This window comes from Perca fluviatilis, chromosome 10 (assembly GCF_010015445.1).
Source record: "Perca fluviatilis chromosome 10, GENO_Pfluv_1.0, whole genome shotgun sequence".
Taxonomy (NCBI): Eukaryota; Metazoa; Chordata; class Actinopteri; order Perciformes; family Percidae; genus Perca; species Perca fluviatilis.
The window spans coordinates 1,795,222-1,818,966 of NC_053121.1; the positions used below are offsets into that span (position 1 = coordinate 1,795,222).

Genomic DNA, 23,745 nt, shown 5'->3' on the forward strand with positions numbered 1-23,745 from the left:
TCAGGAAGTTTGCATTCAAAGCGAGTCTTAGTTATCCAAATGTAATAGTTCCATGTCTGTGCTTCCTCATGTATTTGTACAATGCCAGGAATCTGGACTCTCGGGCCATCTGCTGAAAGAATGGTGGTGTGTCACAACCTCCCTTCTAAACACGGGGCAGTCTGAAGACATGGCTGGGTTTGGAAAAGGAACAGCTGACTGGCCGCTCCTCTAAACCTCTGACAGTCATACAGCTGACACTTACCGAAATGGCTGCCCTGGTGTGATAGCGGGGCACATACAGGCACACTAACGGCCTTGGCTCATTGATTATTTGGCTTCATCATCACACCCAACAGGGCAGCTGTGGGCTGTTGTGTCTTTATTACCTGTTCAACAAGTTAACACAAAACATGGAGATTTATGTTTCTCCCTGCACAGAGACACAGAGACACAGAGACACAGACATCTCCTATTTCATTTTTGTTTTTATTCAGGACACACTCGCCAATCACCGACTGAGTGTCACACTTGTATCACCTTTCTAATTATAAACTGGAGCCTTCACTCTCCAAGAATGGAAGTTTAGCCAGGCCCATCTGTGGCCTAAAATTAGCCCCCCCACCCCCCCAAGCAAGGAGCTCTGGCCCCCTCTGCCACTTAACACAACACACACACACACACACACACACACGTACACACACACACACACGCCATACTGCACTTTTCACAACTCACAGCTCCTGTGGAAGCATCACACACTCCTTGGAGGACCTTTCTTTCGATCTTTCTTCCACGTGACTCATTAGGGCGTTTTGAAAGTGTTTAACTTCTCTTCTCCTTTGATGTCACAAGCAACTAGTTGAGGTGAGTGTCTTGATGCAATACATTTCAGTTTGCTGCTGTTGACACAAACCATGTAACGTTTCTACTGAGCAAATTCTGAGGCTCTTAAAGGAAAAGTATTCTGTTTTTGTCTATGAGTATAAAATGCAGTCATCTATGGCATAGATTTAGGTCGTATTGCTCTGATGTGCGTTATATAAGGTAGCTGTGTCATGCAAACAAATTGCATTGTCTTCTGGTAGTCGTGTATAAGGCCATGGTAAGAAACGTCATTCTTTTACTTTCACGTAGACATTTGTTACGTTAAAATAAAAAATCGTGCCTAACAGAAATAGGTGCATCACCATCTTTCTCTGACATGTTTGCCGTTGCAGATGGATGGGCTTTGACATGCACCAGCCTCGGGGGTTACATTATGGTTCTGGGCCAAGCTGTCAACAATAGTTTGATGGACATTTCGAAGATCTTCTCCCTGCTGCAGCCGAAGGAGGATGATGAGGACAGCGAGCATTGTCAGGCCTTGAACAACGCCGTGAGCAGCGACGACGTGACTCTGCTCTCCGAGCTTCTGTCTCAGGAGAGTTACAGGAGGTCTATCAATGCCCGAAGCGGGTGGGGGGTCCCGGTCACCCCCCTGCGCACTGCCGCTGCTCTGGGACACCTGAGGTGCTTGGAGGTGTTGTTGGAGCACGGTGCAGAGGTGAGAGAGAGCATCATGTTGTTCAGCTCTCAGATGAGGATGGTGAGATGGATCTTTGAGAATAGGTGTGGAGTGGGAGGGGCGGGTGGGACACTACAGCTGTGCCTGCTGGTGGGTGTAATGAACATATAGTAAGTATCCTATTTAATAACCCAAATTATATACACTCCACTCAGCTATCACACATGTAATTTACGTAAGAGCCCCCAAAAAAGTTCATAGAGTCTTACAGCAGGTGTTTTTCACCTATTTATATGAAGAGTAAGAAATTAGACAGTTTCAATTTAGGGCATTAAACCTGCACTAATCAATATTTTAAATTGAACAATGGATCAAATGAGTAAGTGTAACAGGAAAGGGGTCACTGGTAGTGACAAACCTACACAAGATTACTACCCAACTCTGCAGTTCACCTCAGTTCTACGGAAAATTTTTTGGAAGTGGAGAGCTCACATCTTTTCCAGAGTTCAGAGTTGATTTTCTGAAGCTGCAGGCAGCTGTTTTCAGCAACGAAAAAAGCTTCAATAAACAGACTATATGCTACCGGACCAGTACCAAACACCAGATGGACAATTTTAGCGATTGGCTAGGGAAATAGTTGATCATTTATATGCTAAAATGCCAGATATTTCCCTCAGGACTTGGTGGAGATGGAACAAAGCTAAAAGGAGAGTGAATATTGGACTGAAGTCATTAGGGTGAATAAATAAATGGTAATTTTGCTCGGTGTCTTCTGTATGTATAAATAGGGAATTCCTCTGAGGTGAAAATATGTCAATGTTGTGTTTACAGCCAAATAAATCAATCAATGCAGCTTTAATGATACATAGTGCATGTTCTTGAAACACCAAATCACAATTTGTCAGGAATGTTTCCCACTGTTACAACATGTTGGTGTATTGCTGTGTTTGAATCCAGGTTGACAGCCTGGATGTGAAGGCCCAGACGCCTTTGTTCACAGCTGTCAGTGGGAAACATCTAGACTGCGTGGTTGCCCTGCTGAAGGCCGGAGCCGATCCTAATGGCAGCCAGTACAACAACTGCTCCCCGGTGCTGATTGCAGCCCGGGAGGGCGACATAGACGTGCTCCGAGAGCTGCTGCGCTTGGGAGCCGAGGTGGACGTCAGGCCCAAAGTCCCCGAGTGGGCTGCCAACGCCACGGCCTGCAGAGGGCCCCTTTATATCTCAGCTGTTTATGGACACCTGGACTGCTTCAAACTGCTCCTTCTCCACGGGGCCAACCCCGACTTTAACTGCACAGATGAGAAGATGCTGGCCAGGATAAAGCAGCCAAAGACAGTCCTGGAGGTGTGTCTGCGTTATGGCTGCGGGGTGGAGTACATCCAGCTTCTCATAGACTTTGGGGCAGACGTGTATCTGCCCACGCTGATCATTGACAAGACTACAAAGCAGAATGAGGCTCTCATTCTGCTGCTCAAAGAGAGAGGTGAGACACGCATTGTAGTCTGGTTCTGGAAGCGTTGAAGTTTTCAAAGTGTCAAAACGTTGATCCACCTGCATTTGTCTTTTTTCTGCTCCAGTTTGTCCCAAAACACTGATGTCGCAGACTCGGCTGGCAATCCGAAGATGCCTCCCCTGTGCCAATAAGGAGCATGCTGTTGACAGTTTGGATGTTCCTCTGATCCTGAGGAACTACCTGAAGCACAACACCTGTGAACTCATCGGATGCTAACCTTAGCGTCAGAATAAATAGCCAGCGACATTTGTTTTACCTCATTGCTGTACGCTTATGACTGGAGATTTGATTTGAGCTTTTCCTACAATAACAGACACTCACATAGAGGTCACTATACAGTCCCAGTGCTGTAAAGTCTTGTTTTTTAATTATTTATATAAGATTGAAATGTGTGACTCCTAATAGATAAATAGTTTTAGTTTAAATATATAGTTATTTTAGCTCTACAAAGCTCATTGGAGTGTCTTAGTCAAACAGAAATATGATCATCCTAAAGGGCTCCATGTTGGAAAATCTGCCATGTTTTTTGGGAAGTGTAAGACCACAGTTGACCACTAGAGACCACAGTAATACTGCGTATTGCTCTTGTCCAAATTTGATGCTTCCCATTTGTAATTTTGAACATCTGTTAATACATTTTTGCATCACTGTTGGTTCTGCCCTCTTCACAGGTAACATTGCACAATCAGATATAGTCTCACTTCTATTAATTATTATTTAGACATCCAGAGACAACTGGAGACACACACACACACACACACACACACACACACACACACACACACACACACACACACACAGCGACAGTGTCTGCATCGCACCAGGATGTCTTAGATCTTGCTTGAAAAACTTCAAACATAGGAAGCGGAGTGATCAGCCTACACTTCAGCACGGCCAACCGGGAGAACATATTTGCATAAGTCTCATTACTTATTGATTACAGCATAGTTATTTGCAGGCCAAATTTGTGGTTGGAAGTTAAAAATGTTCTTTTGTGACGTAACACCTTCCTGATGATGTTATGATCTACTGCCTTTAAATCTTTCTTCTGTAATACGTACATCCAGGAGTTAACGTGTCAGCGTTTGGGAATGGGGACCTATACAAACAGGAAATGACGTCATACAACAGGAAGCTCAGCACAATGCTCTCTCTCACACATTGACGCCTGGAAACGTAGTTCTGTAGAGGTTTTATTTTCAACAAAAGTACAGCTATATCAGATATGGATTTATTTTTACAGCGAAGTACAACATATTCCCAGTGCTTCTGATTACATCAAAACATATAATGTACATACAGTTGACATCTCCACTCTCCCATTCACAGTTTCTGGATTGAATAGGCATTATTTTTCAGGTTTTTCATTTCTACAACAAATAATCAAACTCAAAGGCCAGCAAGAAAGAAAATGACAAATGTTTGCATATGGTGACATAGGATATGGATACTGTGAATTCAATTTTCTGTGATAGGCAAAAATCCAGACCTCAAACTAGATGGTATAATACAATGGATAGATTCCAAAAGTGGGATGTCAGTCTTCTGTTACCCTTGTTGTCATAGGACACCACATCAATATATGGCTCAGTGAAGACTCTGTTGTACCCGGACTATTTTGAAACAACACAGAACTGCATAACCAACTGCAAGGAGTTCCTACTGAAGATAGTCGCTATGCTAAATGTGAGTGAACGCGGTTAGCGACTCACGTACGCCCTGGACTCAAAGGAATTACATAATTCTGATGCATCCAATTGACAGTCTGCTAAATTGGCTGTCTTGGTTTTATGAAATAGAAGAAAAAAAAACAATCTTCCACACAGAAGGCTGTCCTCTCAGCTCTCAGTACAAGGGCAGAATTATAATTATATCAGAAAAATAAAAACAATATATACATACTTTTTAACAATGTGGCCAAACTGGTACTATTTAATACTGCATTCAATAAATACAAGTGTGGAATTAATTTGTACTGTGATGTCATTGTACTTCAAAGAATCATGTCTTAATCAGAAACAAGAGCACTAAATGAATTGCAATGCTGTGTGTGTGTGTGTGTGTGTGTGTGTGTGTGTGTGTGTGTGTGTGTGTGTGTGTGTGTGTGTGCATCTTCAGGATTATGTTTATTTTTAGCTCATCCCGAGAGGTTTCGCATTTATTCAGCTCTTCTGCTTGACTACAAATTTATACACAAACACCCATTATCAGTGCTAACTCCTATTTGGTTCACTGTTGTCATAGAAAATGATACCCGTTTTGCCTCAGCGGTTAATGGAATTCCAAAAAAAAAAAAAACAGCAGTTTGGATCGTGACAGTGCAGGTTGGAGTCAAAAGAAAAGAAAGTTATAAAGATTTAGAGCAAGTTTATAGTTTATACTACCCAATATATCTGGGCAAAGAGAGCATTAGTGCCTTTCATTTCACCTATCAACAGTTCAGTCTTTGATTCAGCATGATGAAAGATGTTCCCCTCTACTTAATAAATAAAAACAGAAGCTACAAGCTGTAATATGTCGTGAGCAGGAGACAGGTGGACAGAGAAAAGAACTCCCGGCAGTGAGATGGCATGGGTTCACAAATGAATGGTTCCGTGGTGTGAAAAAATCCCATTGGAAGTTAAATGAAACTAAACAATCTGTTAAGAGTTGTCTAAAGTCTCATGCAAAATATTGGATGCCACGAGCATGCATTTACCTGGTACTGAGGTCTACCGCACGCTAGAACTGGAACAACATTCGTCTCCAACGCAAAATACCAATATCCAAATATATGATCTGTTCTTTTTACATTATTTACAGTGTAGCTGATAAAGATAAAATAGATGATTCTTCTTTTGATTCATAACTCACTGTTAATAACATATTTTGAAAAGTGAAACCTATAACTTGACTAATGGAAATCTGTTTCCTACTATAAATTCAAATGAGACCACCTTTCAGCATGTTAAATAGATAACAATAAAGGAATTCTATGCAGTTTCTAAACGTCTGAAATTAGAATTAACTTATTTTTGTGCAATAAAATTACGGCTATGTACGTGTGATATAATATAATAAGGTGTTTTTCAGTCAGACAGCACAGTATCTACTCATATGGAAAAGGCCTGGCCTCTAAGTTTCTGTCCAAGTGGATCTCATGCACTGGAGAACGAGGAATTCCCAGTGTGTTTGAGAGAACGACAGAGAGAGAGAGAGAGAGAGAAAAAGAAAGAGAGAGAGAGAGAGATGCAAGTCCCACACTGAAGGGAAAATACATGACTAATTCAAATCTGCCTGTGAAACTGAATAGATAATCACTAGTGGAATGCTGGAAGGCACTGTTAGATAGCATCTCTCTTCTCCGCAGCAGAACGGGCCAGCAAGTGCGCATGATTATGTGTGTGTGTGTGTGTGGGGTGTATGTGTGTTTGCCTGCATGCTTATGTCTGTATGTTGGTGGTGGCGTAGAGTAGAGGAATGGGGGCGAGAGAGGAGGGGGTGGGGGGTGGGGGCGTAGCACGGGACCTGAGGTTATCATGGCCTGGGAACCATATCTTTTTGCAGCGCCAGACCAGGGAATTATCTTCCAAAACAATCTCACTGGGAGCCATCTCTACAGACACCAGCAGCCAACTCACCCATTTCTCAACTTTCTTTACTGAAACAAAACATAAATTACACAACATACAAAGCAATTCTAAGGTCTTTTTTTCTCTCCCCAATAGGTTATAAGGCCTATAAGAAGGCAAACAAATGACATAGAACGATATATAAATCTTTCATATCACGTCGTAGTGAATAGTGAAGATATATAATGATTTATCACATTGCACAAGTTGTCATACTGTATATGTACTGTCCATCAGGTGATATAATTCAACACAAAATGTACTTCTGTATCTGAGGTCACAAAGCATACAGAAAAGGACCGTGTAGGACTCATGTCACTTACATTCCAACTGTAGAAAAGAATATACCTTCATTATGTGTGTAAATCTGTAGTTTTTTCCTCGGTAGATCTTATCTTTCCTAACACCTCTGTTGTAGTATCATGTGGCAGGATCGCCCACAGCAGCTTCAGAGACATTGTTGATTAAACAAATCAATGTGATCAGGCACCAGCTCTCTGTAAATCACTTAACAGTGCCGAGCTAACTGCCAGAACACGGATCAGATCTGGGAAAACAACGGAGAGGAACACGGTCTTTAGAGACGTGTGGATCTGTCAGAGGACACCTGGATGCTACAGATTAAATTCACCTCTCTGCCTCTCTGTGGTATCGGCTCACACTTCTGCAGCGTACGTTCTTTCAGACTCACGACCGACTGCTATGGTTGTCCTGTCCGTTTAGAATTTCTGCCATTTTTTTTGCAACCATTTCTTCTGCTGGTTAAGGGTTCGTTCTAATTTCTCACACTGTGGCAATGTTTGCGTCACTCCTACCCAAATGAAAGTACTCCTTAGACTGAATATGTGCTGTGTTTTTTTTCTTTTCTTTTTCTTTTTTTTACACAATGTGAGCAATACAAAATACTTAAGCTAACTGAAGGAGTCTTTCTTCTGACAGCTGACGTGAAAAAAAGATCTTATTTTAGACCTCTTCAACTCCACTTTTAACTCTCAGTGGATTTCCTTGGAGGTAGGCTGTTCTCTTTCCAAACGCCCAGTGAGCTGCCAGCACAGTGCTACAGGGGTGGTCTCTGGGGAGAGTGGGGGAGGGGCTCTGACACAAGGCAGGTGGACCGTAGCCTGCCTATCTCCTGCTCCCAGCTGTTTCATCTGAGCGGCAAGCTCTCTCTCGCCAAACGTAAACACCACAGCCCCTCGGTGTGATCGGTTATGAATACCCTGTCAAAAGTGGTTGGTGAAAGGATGTAAATATTCTATTGATGTTCCGACTATTGATTTGTTCCCTGACCCGTCATATCATGGCCAATGGCAGCTTTCCAAGAGAATGAAGCTGTTCCTCTGAGAGCCACTGACTCACCGAGGCTGAGCAGGTGGGTAGAGAGATAGAGAGGACACGAGAGGGATGCAGCGAGTGAGGGAAACACTGTGAGCGTCAGACTCGGTGAAGAAGAGAGGGCTACTCTAATGCGAACAGCTAGCAAGAGCAACACGGAGCGTTGGGAGTGAGGAGGAGATCCAGACGCAGACATCAGTAGCGCTAGAGGTGGCCCGGCTGGGTCAGAATGGATCGAACTCGGAGACCATGCTGACGCTCGAGCTTCACAGGCCCTTCACACGCCACAGCCGGTAGCTGAGGCCCGTCATTATTCAATCTCACATAGCAGCACAGCAAGATCTCAGCTTTGTTGGACACAATCATACGACTAGCAATGCTCTGGTTTATCCATGTGTTTCTCTCCAGATGATGGATTCAAAATGAATTAATATAACAATCTAAAGAACTGCAGGACATTCAGGTGGCGTGAAGATGCAGAATCCGAGGGAAAGAGTTCATGACTGTTGACTCGGCTGGAGAAGCATGATAACTCAGAACGTTACTGACATATATGAATTGTAAAGTTGTAATTTGTCCTCAATGTTTTAAATCCAAGTCTTCAGTCCTCTTGCTGCTTCCAATCAACCTCTATATTAACAATGGTCCTTAATTTTCAAAAGTCCCTTGTGTGTGTGTGTGTGTGTGTGTGTGTGTGTGTGTGTGTTTGTTTGTTTTTCGTATTTTTCTTCATCATGGGACATGATCATCCAGTGTTTGGTGCTTCTAACAAAAATAGCTGGTCCTTCAGAAGAGTCTGTGTATCTCTATTTCTTAAATGGAGCTAATCTACTAAAATTCTGCCAGAAAGGAGCCTGGCCTCTTTTGGATTGACTGAATTCAAAAACCTCTCCTTGTGCCATGTCCTCCGTTACCTCATACTGCCCCGCACTGAGGGGGTCCTGGGGGGGCGGGTATGAGGGGGGCGTGCACCTGTTTACACCTAAGAAGGCCGGTGCAAAAAGAGCAAGAAGGGTGTGGGGTGTAAGGGGAGAGGGACAAGGAGGCAGTGCAGGGCACAAAGCAAGAGAAAAAGAAGGGAGGTGGATAGCAAACAGGAAACATTATCAGTAATGTATCTGAAACAGACACAACAACACAACATCAAGTCATGCTTCCAAAGAAAGCAGGCACGTAGACGGACAAAATGAGCCTTCAGTGTTAACATTCCTGCATATTAAACCTGAGATATGATACAGTATGATCATATGATGACAGCTGAATTAGAAGAAAAGTGGAATTCAGCTCTAGCAATGACACAAGGGAGACTGAAGATGCTATTCAATCAAACTCTGTAGCAGGCAAACAAGAGAACCACATCTGAATTGACATCTGATACAATGATGGAAAAAAAAACAGGCAAGAGACAGTGTTCTTCCATGTTTGTTGACAGCACATTTGTTTGAATAGCACCCTGGACACTTGAGAACACAAGAGTGGCAAAAATAGAGCCAACAGAAAGCCGTTAATATGCATTTAACTACAGCCTACAATGTCACTTAGCTACAGTCTACAAGCATCACAACTATGCTAGTGCAATTAAAAATTACAGTCAATATTTGGAGATGAAATATTCAAAAGCTGCCATGGCATCTTAGAAATAAAATGAAAAGATGAGGAACAGTGTCTTTTGTTGGGGGTATTTTGCCAAACACTGTTTTAGCAGTTAGAAGGGTTTGATCTATGTGTGTTAGAGGAGCCAGTTTATCTTGGCTGGTCAAGATAATGCTTGTAAACAGATTGGTGTGGGACCGCATGCTCCAATGCCAGTGTTAATCACAACACCTCCCAATGCTGCTCAGCAGTTGCCATGGCATCTTATTGTGCTAGCTCTAAGGAGAACTCTAATGCATATACCTTTATCATTCTCAAACCATGTCCATACAACATGGCCCTCTTTCTCAAGATGAAATCTATAAATGAATCTGAAATTCAAGAGAGTACTTCACCTTGTGCCAGCCATGTACACATTCAGCACTTAGAAACACACAACATTTACTTCTGACAGACATCTACAGGGATCCTAACGTCAGAGAGAACATTCCAGCAGTGGTCATTGGTTAATTAATACCATAATGGATGGTCATGCTTATTGTGAAACCGGCAATAGCAAGAACATCAGTAATGGTAAATGTACAAACATCTAGCCTAGCACTAAAATGGTTAAATCTTAAAGGATGACACCAGCAGTTTTGGACATGTGGGTCCGCTGTCTAATGCTTTGTGAGGAACTAGCATCTTGAATAATGTGCTTGACATGTTTTTCTGTTACCGAGATAGTCGCTAGCTGTTGGAGTTTACAGTATTTTGACATATCTGGCTTTAAAACTGAACCTGTTAAATCACAAAATAAGTCAAAACAACACGATTACCGTGCATATTTCACCTGACTTCAGGGTGTCATGTTTGTTGGTCTGATGTACCCCCTCAGCCCTGCCCCATGAACTCATGTACCCCTTTGTCAATTCCAAAGGTATAACACTATTCATTATATTAAGTGGATATTGTTCATTGTTTTCATACATTGTTGAACTGTTGATATTTAGATCCATGAATGATTCAACCATTTATCTATTACTTTTAGCTAATTATTTGAACTGTTTAGTCAGTAGGCCCACTTTTAGCTCAACCCTTTCAGCTGCTTGTGCAACACTATTAGCTAACTAATTCAACTGTTGAGCCATTACTTTTAGCTAAATACCTGTTTAAACTTCTGTGCTCGCTTGCTAACTAGTTTCCAAGCACTCTTACATAGCTGCAACATATAGTGTTCAGGTGTTACAGCTGATATATTCTATAAATCAAATCATAATTTCTATTTTTATTTTTTGCAAATGAGTTGAGCTGCTCCACAATGTTTCAATGTACCCCCTGGCAACAGTAAAAGTACCTCCTGGTAGGGCTGGGTATCGTTCAAAAATATTCTATACCGGTACCGCGACTTTGATACCAACTCCTAAACGATACTTCTTTTTCGATACCAATTTTATAAAACCAAAAGAAAATATGGCACAAATCTTTGTCTTTTTTTCCAGCTCCTGCTGCGTGAGCCCAGTCTCTGTGTAACGTAGAGTTCTTCCTGCCTGTCTCTGCGACGTGTAATGTTAGACAGCCAATCACAGACATTATTAGATCTTGGTAGAAGCATGCTGCATTCTTATTGGCTCACTGACGCTGATGAGATTTACTCCTTAGGTATTGAAATTGGGTATTGAATGACAAGGCATTTTTCGATACTCGATACTTTAGAGGCAATTCGGTCCGTGTCTAAAAAGTATTGAATTCAATACCCGGCCCTACCCCCTGGGGTAGAAGTACCCCTGGTTGGGAATCACTGGTTTAAGGTTTTTAAGTAAAGGCAAATACAATTTAGATGCTGTGATAAAACTAACAGAAAACAGCTATATAACACAACAAACATATCTCTGTGTGGGCTATTCTTTGACAAGCTGGATGTAAATGGAAGAGATAAGCACCAACAACCACCCTAACTCAGTAAAAGAAAAAATGCAAACAGTTGTCTGAGGTGTGGAATTTGTACGAGACAAGCATGACACAGGACCCACATGTCATGAACACCGGTAACGCCCTTTAAACTAAATACTTCATGCAAACAGCCCTCTGTCTTTTCATTGATGCTTAACAGCTGCTTTACAACTCATATCAATTCATCCTGGTGTACGGGCCGACAGACATTTAACTATTCAAAGTAATATAGCGAGAAGACATGAATCCACGTGAATTGTCTAGCTTACTTAGTACACAGATAGTCTAGGTCCATTCGTAAACAAAGTAGGCGTGTTTAGAATAGGTGTAGAAAGTAAAAAAAAAAAGAAGAAAAAAAGAGAGCAGGTTAAGGAGTAAAGAGTAAAGAGTAAACAGCGATGAGAAGACAGAGCACACCAGCGAGGAAAAGAAAAGGGAAATCACCTGATATCTTCTTGTTGCCTCACCTTTCTGTTTGGTCACCTTTCTCACTGTCATGGCCGCCTGCCGCTTCTGGTACTCAGAGATCTCAAAACCTAAACAAGAAACCAGATTGTATGTTTCACAAATGGTCCACACAAGGGCTTTAACGCATGTGAAAAAACAAGGATGTTATAAGCCACAAAAGCTGCCTTTTACAGCGACGAGCTATGAAGCATTGCTTAGCTCTTCACAATAAAGTACAAAACCTACTTTAATCCTAAAAATATTACGATATGTCCTATGCTGTGCTAAAAAAAGGTCCCCCTGTAGTGTGCTGCAGCAAGTACAACATGTAACTGAAACTTTGTTTCACTGCTCATTGTGAATGAAACTGGGAGGGGCAGAAAGGTGCGTGACTAACCGATTTTCTCATCCTCCTGCACCATCTTTCTCTCCTCGTGGAAGGCCCTGAGCCAGCGGATCTTCTCCTCTGGCTTCTTGGCCAGAAAGATGTGGAGCTCCTCGCTGTCTTTGTTGCACAATTTGAAGGCGTTCTTCACGCTGACGTTGAAGTCGTCGTCACGGCCGTCTATGGCGTCCCGCACGTCGTAGCGATCCATGTCGATGCGGCCCTTATAGTACAGGATGTCCCGGCGTATCAGATCCTGGGGAAGAGGACATCTGTTAATGTGTGCATGTGTGTGTGTGCTGAACCTTAGAGATGTCAACAAGCATCCTTCCCTTGGTATTCTGTGAGTCTGCCTTATGCAACCCTTTCCGCCTTCTGCCCAAAACTACAAATGCCATCTACACACATTGCAGAATACCCAATTTCTCTGCAAACCTGCTCGACACAAAAGGTAGAAAATACTATTTCAACAATGGTACACTTACTAGTTCATTAGGTCCAGCAGTACAGTCTAATGCACAACCACACTGCAATAAATCCCATTTTGTCAACCTGATACATTTTAAGTTTTAGATGAAAGTTAAAGCGCCCATATTATGCTCATTTTCAGGTTCATAATTGTATTTTAAGGTTGTACCAGAATAGGTTTACATGGTTTAATTTTCAAAAAACACCATATTTTTGTTGTACTGCACAGCTCTCTCTCACTGCTGCAGATCCTCTTTTCACCTGGTCTCTGTTTTAGCTACAGAGTGAGACCTCTTTTCTTCCTCTTCTTCTGTACTATCTTTGATTGCACTCATGCGCAGTAGCTCAGATGTAGATCATGCCAGCTAGCTAACTCTAGAGACAGTAAAAGAAAGCCTGTTTCTCCAATTTCAGTCAGTTACAAGGCAGGTTTAGCTGGGAGACTTCTAAATGAGGGCGCACATGGAAGTAGTTCTTTTGTAGATTATGGTGAACTTGTGTGTGTTGTAGCAGTGCTTTGCTATTGAGAACGAGGTAGCATGCTAGCGTTAGCTCGTAGCGTTAGCATGCTAACGCTACGAGCTAACGGTTGTGGTTAGCCAGCTCGTTTCGGGCCGATTTTGAACAGCTCACCCAGAGATTGAAGGAAGGACACAATCAGAAACCGTATCTCACTCAAAACAGCATGGATGGATTTTTTTCAAAGTTTGTATGTGTGTGGAAGCACCAGAGACACAAAATAACACCCTAAATCCTAGAAAAAGTGTTTGATTCATAATATGGGCACTTCAATGTTTATTCAACTCTTTTTTTAAAGGGGTGATAGAATTATTATATAGGGTATTTCACACTGTTCCTTATGGTCTCCTAATGGGTATGTAACATTGGTTGGGCTGAAAATGGCCTGGTTGATATTTTATTGGCCCTTATGCATCCCTGTGTTTTGGTCCTATTTGTAACAAGAGCTTTTCTTCCAAATATGGTATGCTCATGAATATTTAGATGAGCTGCGCGCTGATTGGTTGAGCGACTTGCCATACGCAGACATTAGAGACGCGCGCTGAATGGTTGAGCGAATCGCCAATACACATACATTAGAGACGCGACAGAATCTCATATTTCAGACACTGCAATGTTTCGTTACCAAATTCACTTCTGAGACTTTTTTATGCGAGAAATCAACTATATAAAGCTCAAATATGGGCCGTTTTATGAAAATTGATGGCTAATTGCAAATTTGGTAAGACGTGTCGGACTCCACACAGTCTGACGAGAAAGCGGCAGCCTGCTGGGCTCCGTACCCAGGGCAAAGTCACCCTTTGTGGATACTGCACTACGGGGCTCCGCAGCCGGCATAACTATAATATATTTAGGGCCCGAGCGCCGACAGCGGTGAAGGCCCTATTGAAACTGAAGGAATTATTATTATTTTCCCGTCAAATGAATTGGCTTTTTGAGGGGCTTAACATATTCAAAAACTCACCAAATTTGGCGGTTGCATCAAGTCTGATGAAAATGTAGGTATTTTAAGGGTTTCGGGAATAGGCGCACAAACATGGCTCGCTAGCGCCCCCTAGAAAGTTAAATAAATTGAGCCCCTGCAGTGCGTTTAATGTAGACTCACGAAACTTGGTACACATATGTATCATGTCAAGATGTACAAAAACCTTCATTAGAGCCATACCCTAAACCAAACAGGAAGTCTGCCATTTTGAATTGAAAGTTCGAAATTAGTGCGATTTTGGCCATTTCCACATGTCGTACTTTAACGAACTCCTCCTAGAGATTTCATCCGATCAACTTCAAACTCGGTCTGTGCCTTCTTAAGAAGTTAAAGATGAAAAGTTGTTAAAAGAAAAACTTTTTGTCATAGGGCGTGGCGGCCATTTTGTGCGTTTCGCCGCCGAAACAGGAAGTGGGTGTAACTTGAGTGTGCATTGTCCAACTGGGTCGAAACTTTTCAGGATTCATAAGAGTCCAACCCTGAGGACAAATAAAGGCCGATATTTACTTAAAGTCATAGCGCCCCCTAGTGGCAACAGGAAGTAGGCCTAAAAGTCAAGGTGCTGTACTTTGACAAACTCCTCCTAGATATTTCATCCAATGGACTTCAAACTTGGTCTGTATCATCCCAACACCTTAACGATGAAAAGTAGTGATGCACCGAAATGAAAATTCTTGGCCGAAACCGAAAACCGAAAAAAGAGGAAACCAAGACCGAAAACCGAAACCGAAACACCGAAAGAAATTAAGCCAATTATTAGTACCATTGCATTTATGGCTATGACTGTGTAGCTACTAACTTTACTAAAATCAAGGCATTGCAATTGTATAAATTAATATTAAAGTTTAATTAAAAAAATATCTAGCAGAAATATGGCTACAATCTGATAGTCACATACAGTATACAGTAGCCTAAGAACAGAATAGCTTACCTATTGTTATTATTATTATTATTATTATTAATAATTGAGGCACTTTCTTGCAGGATTTCACTGAACATATCAGACAACGAGGGTGCATGCCCCTCATCTGGTGCAGCGAGACAAGTCTTTTTTTCTGCGCTCTGATCTCCTGCGCTGGGCGCTGCTCCGTCTCCTTTCCCACGCGGGTTCTCCGCATCCATCGCGGCCTGGATCATTTCTCGTGCGCCCTGCTTTATTTCCGCATCCAAGTAATGGTCTTTATAACGCGGATCAAGTACAGTCGCGATGAAGTGCAGAGGATCCGAACAGATCTGACTGAAACGTGTGCTGACAGACTAAGAGCGTATTTTTCATTGTTTTCACTCCGTGGTCCGTCTCAACCTCTTTACCTAGGAGACGCTTTGCAGGTGGAACGGATCGGGTACTGACACACGCAGGTCGCGTTTTCTGTTTGCGTCATCACAACATTTTCGGCCGTATTGTTTCGGTGATAAAGGTATTTCGGCCGAAAACCGAAAATGCCCTTTTGGGCCATTTTCGGCCGAAAATTTTCGGTGGCCGAATATTCGGTGCATCCCTAATGAAAAGTTATTAAAAGAAAAACTTTTCGTCAGACCGTGTGGGCGTGGCGGCCATTTTGAGTGTTTAGCGATGAACAAAGAAGTTGTTGTAACTTGAGTGTACGTTGTCGTATCTGCCCGAAATTTCTCAAGATTGACAAGGGTCCAGGCCTGAGGACACCTACAGGTCAAAATTGACTTTTGGTCATAGCGCCCCCCGCTGGCAACAGGAAATGTGACTTATATGACAAACATCATCCGATTTACATGAAACTTAGTATGTGTGGTCTACATGTGATACTGAGCCGGCCCCTATAATATGACAACGCCAACTTACTCAGGCCACGCCCCCTTTGATAACATTTGAACCGTTTAAGGTAGAGTCTTGTGTGAGGTGTCATTGAACTCAGCAGAAAGTTCCTTCTTTATTATTGATGGTTTGGCCCGCCCCCTATGCTTAAGCCATGCCCCCTTTCATAACATTTCAACCGTTTAAGGTATACCCTTGTGTGAGGTATCATTGAACTCAGCAGAGATTTCCTTCTTCATTGGTGATGTTTTGACCCGCCCCCTATGCTTTAGCCACGCCCCTTTTCACAGCTAATGAACCGTATGACGTAGAGTCTTGTGTGAGGTATCGTTGAACTCGGCAGTGAGTTCCCTTTTCATTGGTGACGATTTGCAGCATCTGAGTTGCACGCAAATGCACGGTCGCAAGGAGCGTGTCCGCCGGTGTACCCGACGTGCGCAGTGGCGCGAGGGCCCGTCCATCGCTGCTCGCAGCTTTAATTACGGTTTGAATTTCGTCACGCCACTTATATAACATCTACCCCAATGTCTTATAAAGATAACCGTTGTGTCCGATTTGATATTAAGGCATTTTTATGAACGTGAGGCGTCTTGTTAGGACGAGCAGCTGCTAGCTATATGTCCCTTTCAATACAATGGGGAAACATCGCAGCTAGCTAGCTACACTTTCGGCATAACTATAATATATTTACAGTTTGAATTTCTTCACGGCACTTATATCACAGCTACCCCAAAGTCTTACAAAGCTTAGCTAACACTTGTCCAATTTCGGATTTCAATTTAATGCATTTTTGTGAATGTCAGAGTTAGGAGGAGGCTAGCTAGCGCTCATTGATGGACTCCAGCTCACCGCGGGCTCTATCAATGAGACTCGCGGACAAGAGGCGTTTATTTCCCCGATTGTTTGTTTAAATAACTCAACACACATATCCATTATAAGATTAACTGGAACCTGCGGTAAGAGATTGCGGGCGTAACAAGCTCGCTGACCGCGTTCTCAGTCACTCACCGGCCGGCCGGTAGCAGGAAGAGGGGAGGGAGAACAGCGAGCTGCAGGCCCTGGAGCTCTGTCAGGGCAGCGGCGTGTAGTAGTCTAGTCACCCAGAAAAGGGTAAGTTTGCGCGGGTATTGAGCACTGGGCCGCCGGCCGAGCTCAATCGAGCTCACAGCAGGCCGGGGTCTGTGACGGAGGACAGGCAGGGCGGCAATGTAGCAACCCAGGCAGCACCGGCGGCTGAACTCCGACACATAGTCGGACAAAATTTGCAATTAGCCATCCGTTTTGGTAAAACGGCCCATATTTGAGCTTTACATAGTTGATTTCTCACATAAAAAAGTTTCAGAAGTGAATTTTGTAATGGAATAGCAGAGATCTGCGTGACCTAGATTCAGAAGACTACCTGATCTCAGGTCAGTTGTGTAGCCTATGTAAATGTTGGGGCGTGACCGTTCTCTTAATACACCCATGGGCGTGACAAAGGTACAGGTACTTGGGAGGTTGACGTCAACTTCCAGCTTTGTTGAGATTTGCCCGTTTTCAGCGGCAGTTTCAAAATATGAGATTTTCATAGTAAAGGGGTGTCAATGGGATTTTGAGCTTCTATGTATGTCCTATTTACCCACCCCTTTAAAGGTCCCATGGCATGAAAATTTCACTTTCAGTGAGTTTTTTTTTTACATTAATATGAGTTCCCCCAGCCTGCCCATGGTCCCCCAGTGACTAGAAATGGTGATAGGTGTAAACCGAGCCCTGGGTATCCTGCTCTGCCTTTGAGAAAATGAAAGCTCAGATGTGCCGATCTGGAATCTTCTCCTTATGAGGTCATAAGGAGCAAGGTTACCTCCCCTTTCTCTGCATTACACACCCAGAGAATTTGGCCCAGCCATGAGAGAGAGACATCATGGCTTTCAAACGAGCAAAAGTGGCAGTTGGTTAAGCCCCCGACCTCCACCTTGCCCCCCCCTCTCTCCTCCTCAATAGCTACAGACACAGAAATGGCACATCCTAAGGAAAGCTCATTGTGGGACTGGCTCTAGTGGCTGGAATTCTGCACCAAGGCTGAATTTCGGGAAAGAGACTTCAGATACAGTATTAGGGGACCACTAAGGTCTATATAAAAGAGACTTCAGATACAGTATTAGGGGACCACTAAGGTCTATATAAAAGAGACTTCAGATACAGTATTAGGGGACCACTAAGGTCTATATAAAAAGAGACTTCAGATACAGTATTAGGGGACCACTAAGGTCTATATAAAAGAGACTTCAGATACAGCATTAGGGGACCACTAAGGTCTATATAAAAGAGACTTCAGATACAGTATTAGGGGACCACTAAGGCCTATATAAAAGAGACTTCAGATACAGTATTAGGGGACCACTAAGGCCTATATAAAAGCATCCAAATTCAATTTTCAAGAGTTGTGTTAGTGGGTTTGCTGTATTGGACTGTAGGGATGCCACCCTACGATGATTTATTTATTCATTTATTATATAATTGTTCCAGCTCCTCCAGTAACCTTATTATATAACTAAGCAGGAATAAGATGGCCACATAAAAAAATCTTCATAGTGGGGAGGCCTCTAGCTCACCCAGTAAGAGCATGTGCCCCATGTAGGCATGTAGGCTGAGTCCTTTGCAGCGGCCCGGGTTCGAATCCGACCTGTGGCCCTTTGCTGCGTGTCATCCCCTTTCTTTCTATCCCCCTTTCCTGTCTATCCACTATCGAATAAAGGGAAAAAGCCCCCCCCCCCTCTCCCAAAAAAAGAAAAAGAAAATCACCGTGACCATTGCCTCAGGACCAAATAACATCTAGTCACACTATAAGGACAAGGAAGGTAAAAAGTAACAAAACAAGAACAGGCATATTTTAATAAGCATGCAGAGAAAAATCTGCATCCGTTTCAAGATGAGCTACAAACACACCCTGAGGGCTGCCATTCCACATGTTGTACTGAGGATGCTGGCGAAGGATATATGGAACAAAGACTAGAACTTATAATTGAATGTGTCTCGGAGCATACTTTATTTAGTGGACCAGAACAGCTAACACATGTGGTGATCAGCAGAAATACTGGAGTTCATTTCTAGTGTGAGAGATTTTTAACAATGATAGACGGGGGGGAGGCCGAGGACAGATGGGAGGATAGAAAAACAGAAAGACACTTTATCTGTTACTTTCTTGTGTGTGTGTTGTTCTGTGTAATGGTGAAATTATTGCTCCTCTCTGTGTACACTAGGGGTGGTACGGTTCATGAAAAAACACCCAAACCGCTCGGTTCGCTAGTCTCGGTTCGGAGCATGTGTGTACCGCACGGTTCGTCAGTACACTGTTAATGTGCACTAACCTCTTACTGCCGTAGTGCCCACTTTATACACCTATGTTAAAACCCTTACTGGAAATGACGAGCGGGATGGGCGTGACAAACGCAACCCATGGCAGCGGATTGGACGATCACGTCACATGGGTCTGGCTGGTCCCTAATTTCAGAACAGACTGTCATGGCGGCTCGTTCAGAATACGATCTCATATTGTAAAAAATAGTTCACCGAAACGTGTTTCTGAAAAATTTTAAGCGAGAAATAGGCCATGCAGTTGCTGAATCTGTCTTCATTTCAGATCGACAAAGGTCAGTTTAAAAGATTTTCGTCAGATTTTGAGAGACACCGAGCCGACCGCTCCTCAAGTGGAGTGGGGTGCCGCTGCAGGTCACGTCCATAGACAGTATGGTCACGTCACGTCACGTGCAGAAATGTCAAGTGGGAGAGAGGCTGACCGGAGCTGGAGGATGCGCCAGCGTCGTTTATAGTCTGGTGTGTGGGAACATTTTGGATTTCATGGTACCTATGATAAAATAAAACAATATATAGAACTGCCACTGTGTGCATGTTTTGTGCAACATGCATTCAATATGCTAATTTTAGCTATATATATCATATGCTGAAGTATATTCTGGAGTGTTAAAGATTAAAAGAAAAAATAACAAGAACCGTACTGAACCGAAAACCGTGACCCTAAAACCGTGATACGAACCGAACCGTGGGTTTTGTGAACCGTACCACCCCTAGTGTACACGTGCATGTGCTTGTGATGATGCACCTTGCACGCCTGTGCGTCTGTCTGCATTTGTGTCTGTGTCTCCGTGTGCGTGTATTGTCGAGTCTAGCCAAGCGTGAACATCCGTCTGACAGGAGAACACAGCCTCAGTGCATTAGAGCTCAAACTAGCACAGCTCCATTTTGTGAAAGGTGCTGAAGATTGGAGCGCATCTCAGCGAGGGCTGGTGCGTCTCTTAAGGTATTTTGTAATCTATTTTGCAGCTCTGGAGAAAAGATTGAAGGAGTCACATTGTCTTAAAGCGTCTCTCCGTGACCAGCTACGTGATACACAACTATTAAGAACACAGGGTGGAGGTGTTTTTTAGCTGATCAGCTTGTTTTCATCCAACAAAGTCTTCAAAAAAGGAAGAAAGTGAACAAAGAGAAAGTGAGACAGAGCCTACCTTCTTACAGAGGACCAGCTGGTGATCAAAGAGGAAGAAGACTCGCTGCTGGCTACGTCCATACGGCTGATAGATCCATGACAACTCCCCAGTGTAGATGAGCTCCGAGCTCCTGTCCAGGATATCGTCCCCCTAGACACAGAGAGACACACACACACACACACACACACACAACACACACACACACACACACACACACACACACACACACACACACACACACACACACACACACACTTTATAAATGAAGGTACTGACAGATAAAACTATGTACAGCAATGCAACTCCACCAATCATATATACAGTAAAGATCAGTTTACTGATCCCAATGGTTGGTGGTTCTCAGCCTGTGTAAACCGTGGCTCTGTTTTTCAAGTCTGAGATATCAACCTTGATGATGTCATAGTTATGTCATCAGGTGTATCTCAGTTTAGGGTTAAAACTACAAAAGGATTTTTAAAAGAAAGCTTGCTTTACAAAGTGTATGATACATGGGTGTTTAACAGGCAAGAGAAGTCTAACAAAAAATACTATCAAGTTGCATTATGGGATTTTTAGAATGCAGCATTTTTGGCACTTAACCCAAACAAGTTCCGCTGCATCGATTTTGACCATTGCTTTTATCCCATGTGTCTCTTACAAGCCTTCCAACTTTGTGAAAGTGCAAAACTAAATTGCTGGAGTACTTTAAAGTCTGAAAGTTGAGAAGATGTCATTTTTGTTTGTTAAAAAGACAAACATTTAAGGAATTGACTTTGGGAATTTTAAAAACATTACAAACACTAAATTTGAAGTTTTCCCTAAGTAAACTTGAGGTTGTGTCTACATTTAGTGAGAGATATATGGAGTAAAATGTCTCCCGTCCCAGGACAATGTCTGTGACATCAGATGTTTTGAAATGACTCCACAGTCAATACATACACATACCTCCCAGTCCAGAACAGAAGCTTGCCATTGGGCGATCTTGTCGATGTTCTCCAGTCTCCTCTTCCTCTCATTGATCTGCTGAGTGACGTTCCTCATTACTGCCAGTGCTGCTGCCACGTATCGATAATCACTACGGACACAGAGTACACATAACTACTCCTGGGGTGTTAAAGGGAAACGTTATAGCTCTTGGAGATCGGCCATCTTTTAAAAAAGACATGTAATGTTGCTGTAGTGAATGATACAGACCAGCCTATTAAAGGGCCGGGGTTGTAAACTCAAGTAGCAGCAGTAAGTCTGCTGGAACACAGTCAAAATAACACACTGCTGTTTAATTCTAATCAGCGACTTTCTCTGTCCACAGTTAACTCTGACTGTATCTATGCTTACTGAGCTGGATTTATCCCTCTGGGTTAGATGTGCAACGGATCCAATCCTCACTTTGGAAGATAATGCGTGTGTGTGTGTGTGTGTGTGACAGAGAGCAAGTCTATATCTGGCAGATTCTCTACAGCTCCAACAGTCAAACACTGTGATCTGGCAGGCAGAGCTGGCAGCTGTCCCTCTCTGGCTGAGAACGAGTGCTTTGTGAATGACCTGGAGCTGGCTGAGACACGCTGAATCACTTAAGCCATGTTTCTGTGGGTTTGCACGCATGAGTTTGCACATCTGGATACCCGTGTATCTGCAAATGTTTACATTGTGTAGTGTGCTTCTGTGCTGTGCATGCAGTGTGTGGGTGGGGGATGTTGATGCTTGTATATGTGCCAGCAAAAGCCCAAATTCATATTTAATCTGTAATCTATTAATATCCAGAGGTCTATGCAATGATCCCATGCCCATGTATTGAAATGAAAATGATTTGATTAGATTAAGAATTAACAACGATAACAACTGAATTTCCTTGATGAAATGTTTTCCTCTCCAACATTCAATGAAAGATGTTAAAACTGTGACAAATAGAGAGGCTAATAATAGATAAAGATAAGTAATGTTTTGATGTGAATTTGAATTGAGCCATATACGTCACGTTGCTTGCTGCTCGGCTTCATCCCCCCCACCAGGGAGGGGCTTAGGGGTGCTGAAGCCGCCACTAGGATACCAACAATGTGAAATTCAGAGGTGTGTTTACATAGGCAGGCTATTGAACCCTTACATTTGTATCTCTTGAGCTCTTCTTGATGACACTGTAGCTGTCGTGGAGCACACTACCAGCACATTAATAGGAAAGCCTAAATTTCAGAGCACCGTCACTGAAAAGTCGAGCGACCTGATGTGTTTTATCCTGCGTCTTTTTATCAGCCGGGAAGCAAAAGAACAAGAAAGACCCGCTGCTCGTGGTAGTAAAGTTACATCTCGGAACAAAACACAAACAACAGACATTGTAGCTTCAATGAGACGTCACCTATGCGATTTGAGGGTGAGTAATCTTTCTAATTACATATTTTTACAGTTTTATACTTCAACAGTTTTACGACAAACTTTCTTGATCTTTTCAAAACATCATATGTGTAATTCATGGCTCAATTCAGACGGGATCAAATCATTATTTGTCTCTCGCCATTCACTACCGTATTTTTTTTTCCTAAAATAAAATCCCATGGTGGTCGACAGGAAGGGGAGGGACTTTGCCTCTCTATAACATTTGTTGCAGTTCATGCATGGATAATCACCACTTTAGGAGAATAAACACAACAACACCTGCAAGAGCTGCATTGCAACATAATGCATCTGAAACGAAATGATGCATCAGTAATGAACACATGAACAACCATGAAAGAGCAACACATTCAGCAGATTAAATGTGGACAGTACCTGTGCTCCTGCGCAGTGTATTTAAGAAGCTCAGCCAACTGGAGTGGATATTTGCAGATTTTCTGGACAGGGGTGAGCAGGAAGCCGTCTATGGCAATGTCAATCATTTGCTGGAGGAGGCGACAGGCCTCGAAGAAGTGCTGGTACCTGCCATCCCTCATCAGTTTGCTCAGCTCCATACAGGCATCCAAGTGGTTGTTACAGTATTCTGAATATATCCAAAAACCATCTTGCTGTAGAATAAAGGAGCAGAAAGATACATTATGAGAGAGGGAAATATGTCATGAATCCTCTTTTCAATAAAACATGCTGGGGAGAAGAGTGCCAACATGTACAGAAGAGCAGCTCCGGTTGCTCAAATTTTTTATTAGAGCTGTTTTCTCAAGATCATGACTTAATTATGATGTTATCTTGAGATAAATTGTTTGCTGG

The 23,745-nt window shown here is 42.8% G+C and overlaps 2 protein-coding genes across 11 annotated transcripts in view; one reads left to right on the top strand and one right to left on the bottom strand.

Annotated features, from left to right (window-relative positions):
* Window positions 1–636: 636 nt before the first annotated feature.
* On the top strand, window positions 637–4,800 carry asb12a (ankyrin repeat and SOCS box-containing 12a). Its single transcript, XM_039814225.1, has 4 exons — window positions 637–846; window positions 1,200–1,525; window positions 2,444–2,972; window positions 3,067–4,800. Exons 2-4 carry the CDS (start codon window positions 1,241–1,243, stop codon window positions 3,216–3,218), a joined length of 966 nt encoding a protein of 321 aa, XP_039670159.1. The 5' UTR covers window positions 637–846; window positions 1,200–1,240; the 3' UTR covers window positions 3,219–4,800.
* The window catches only part of arhgef9a (Cdc42 guanine nucleotide exchange factor (GEF) 9a), a 62,709-nt gene continuing 43,146 nt past the window's right edge, over window positions 4,183–23,745 (bottom strand). For 3 of the 10 annotated variants that reach the window (XM_039814216.1, XM_039814219.1, XM_039814224.1), the window contains 6 exons: window positions 23,314–23,546; window positions 21,499–21,628; window positions 20,572–20,703; window positions 12,318–12,561; window positions 11,941–12,009; window positions 4,183–8,930 (listed from right to left, as the gene is read on the bottom strand). In XM_039814216.1, coding sequence (XP_039670150.1) covers window positions 8,755–8,930; window positions 11,941–12,009; window positions 12,318–12,561; window positions 20,572–20,703; window positions 21,499–21,628; window positions 23,314–23,546 — 984 coding nt within the window. In that variant the 3' untranslated portion in view covers window positions 4,183–8,754. Of the gene's footprint in view, window positions 8,931–8,966; window positions 9,913–11,200; window positions 12,010–12,317; window positions 12,562–20,571; window positions 20,704–21,498; window positions 21,629–23,313; window positions 23,547–23,745 lie in introns of those variants that run through there. The other 7 variants (XM_039814222.1, XM_039814214.1, XM_039814223.1 and 4 more) reach the window with 5 other exon arrangements.

Coding starts and splice junctions, on each gene's coding strand:
- asb12a (XM_039814225.1), top strand. CDS start 1,241: ATGGTTCTGGGCCAAGCTGTCAACAATAGTTTGATGGACATTTCGAAG. Junction 1,526..2,443: donor TGTTGGAGCACGGTGCAGAG/GTGAGAGAGAGC, acceptor GTTTGAATCCAG/GTTGACAGCCTGGATGTGAA. Junction 2,973..3,066: donor TCTGCTGCTCAAAGAGAGAG/GTGAGACACGCA, acceptor TTTCTGCTCCAG/TTTGTCCCAAAACACTGATG.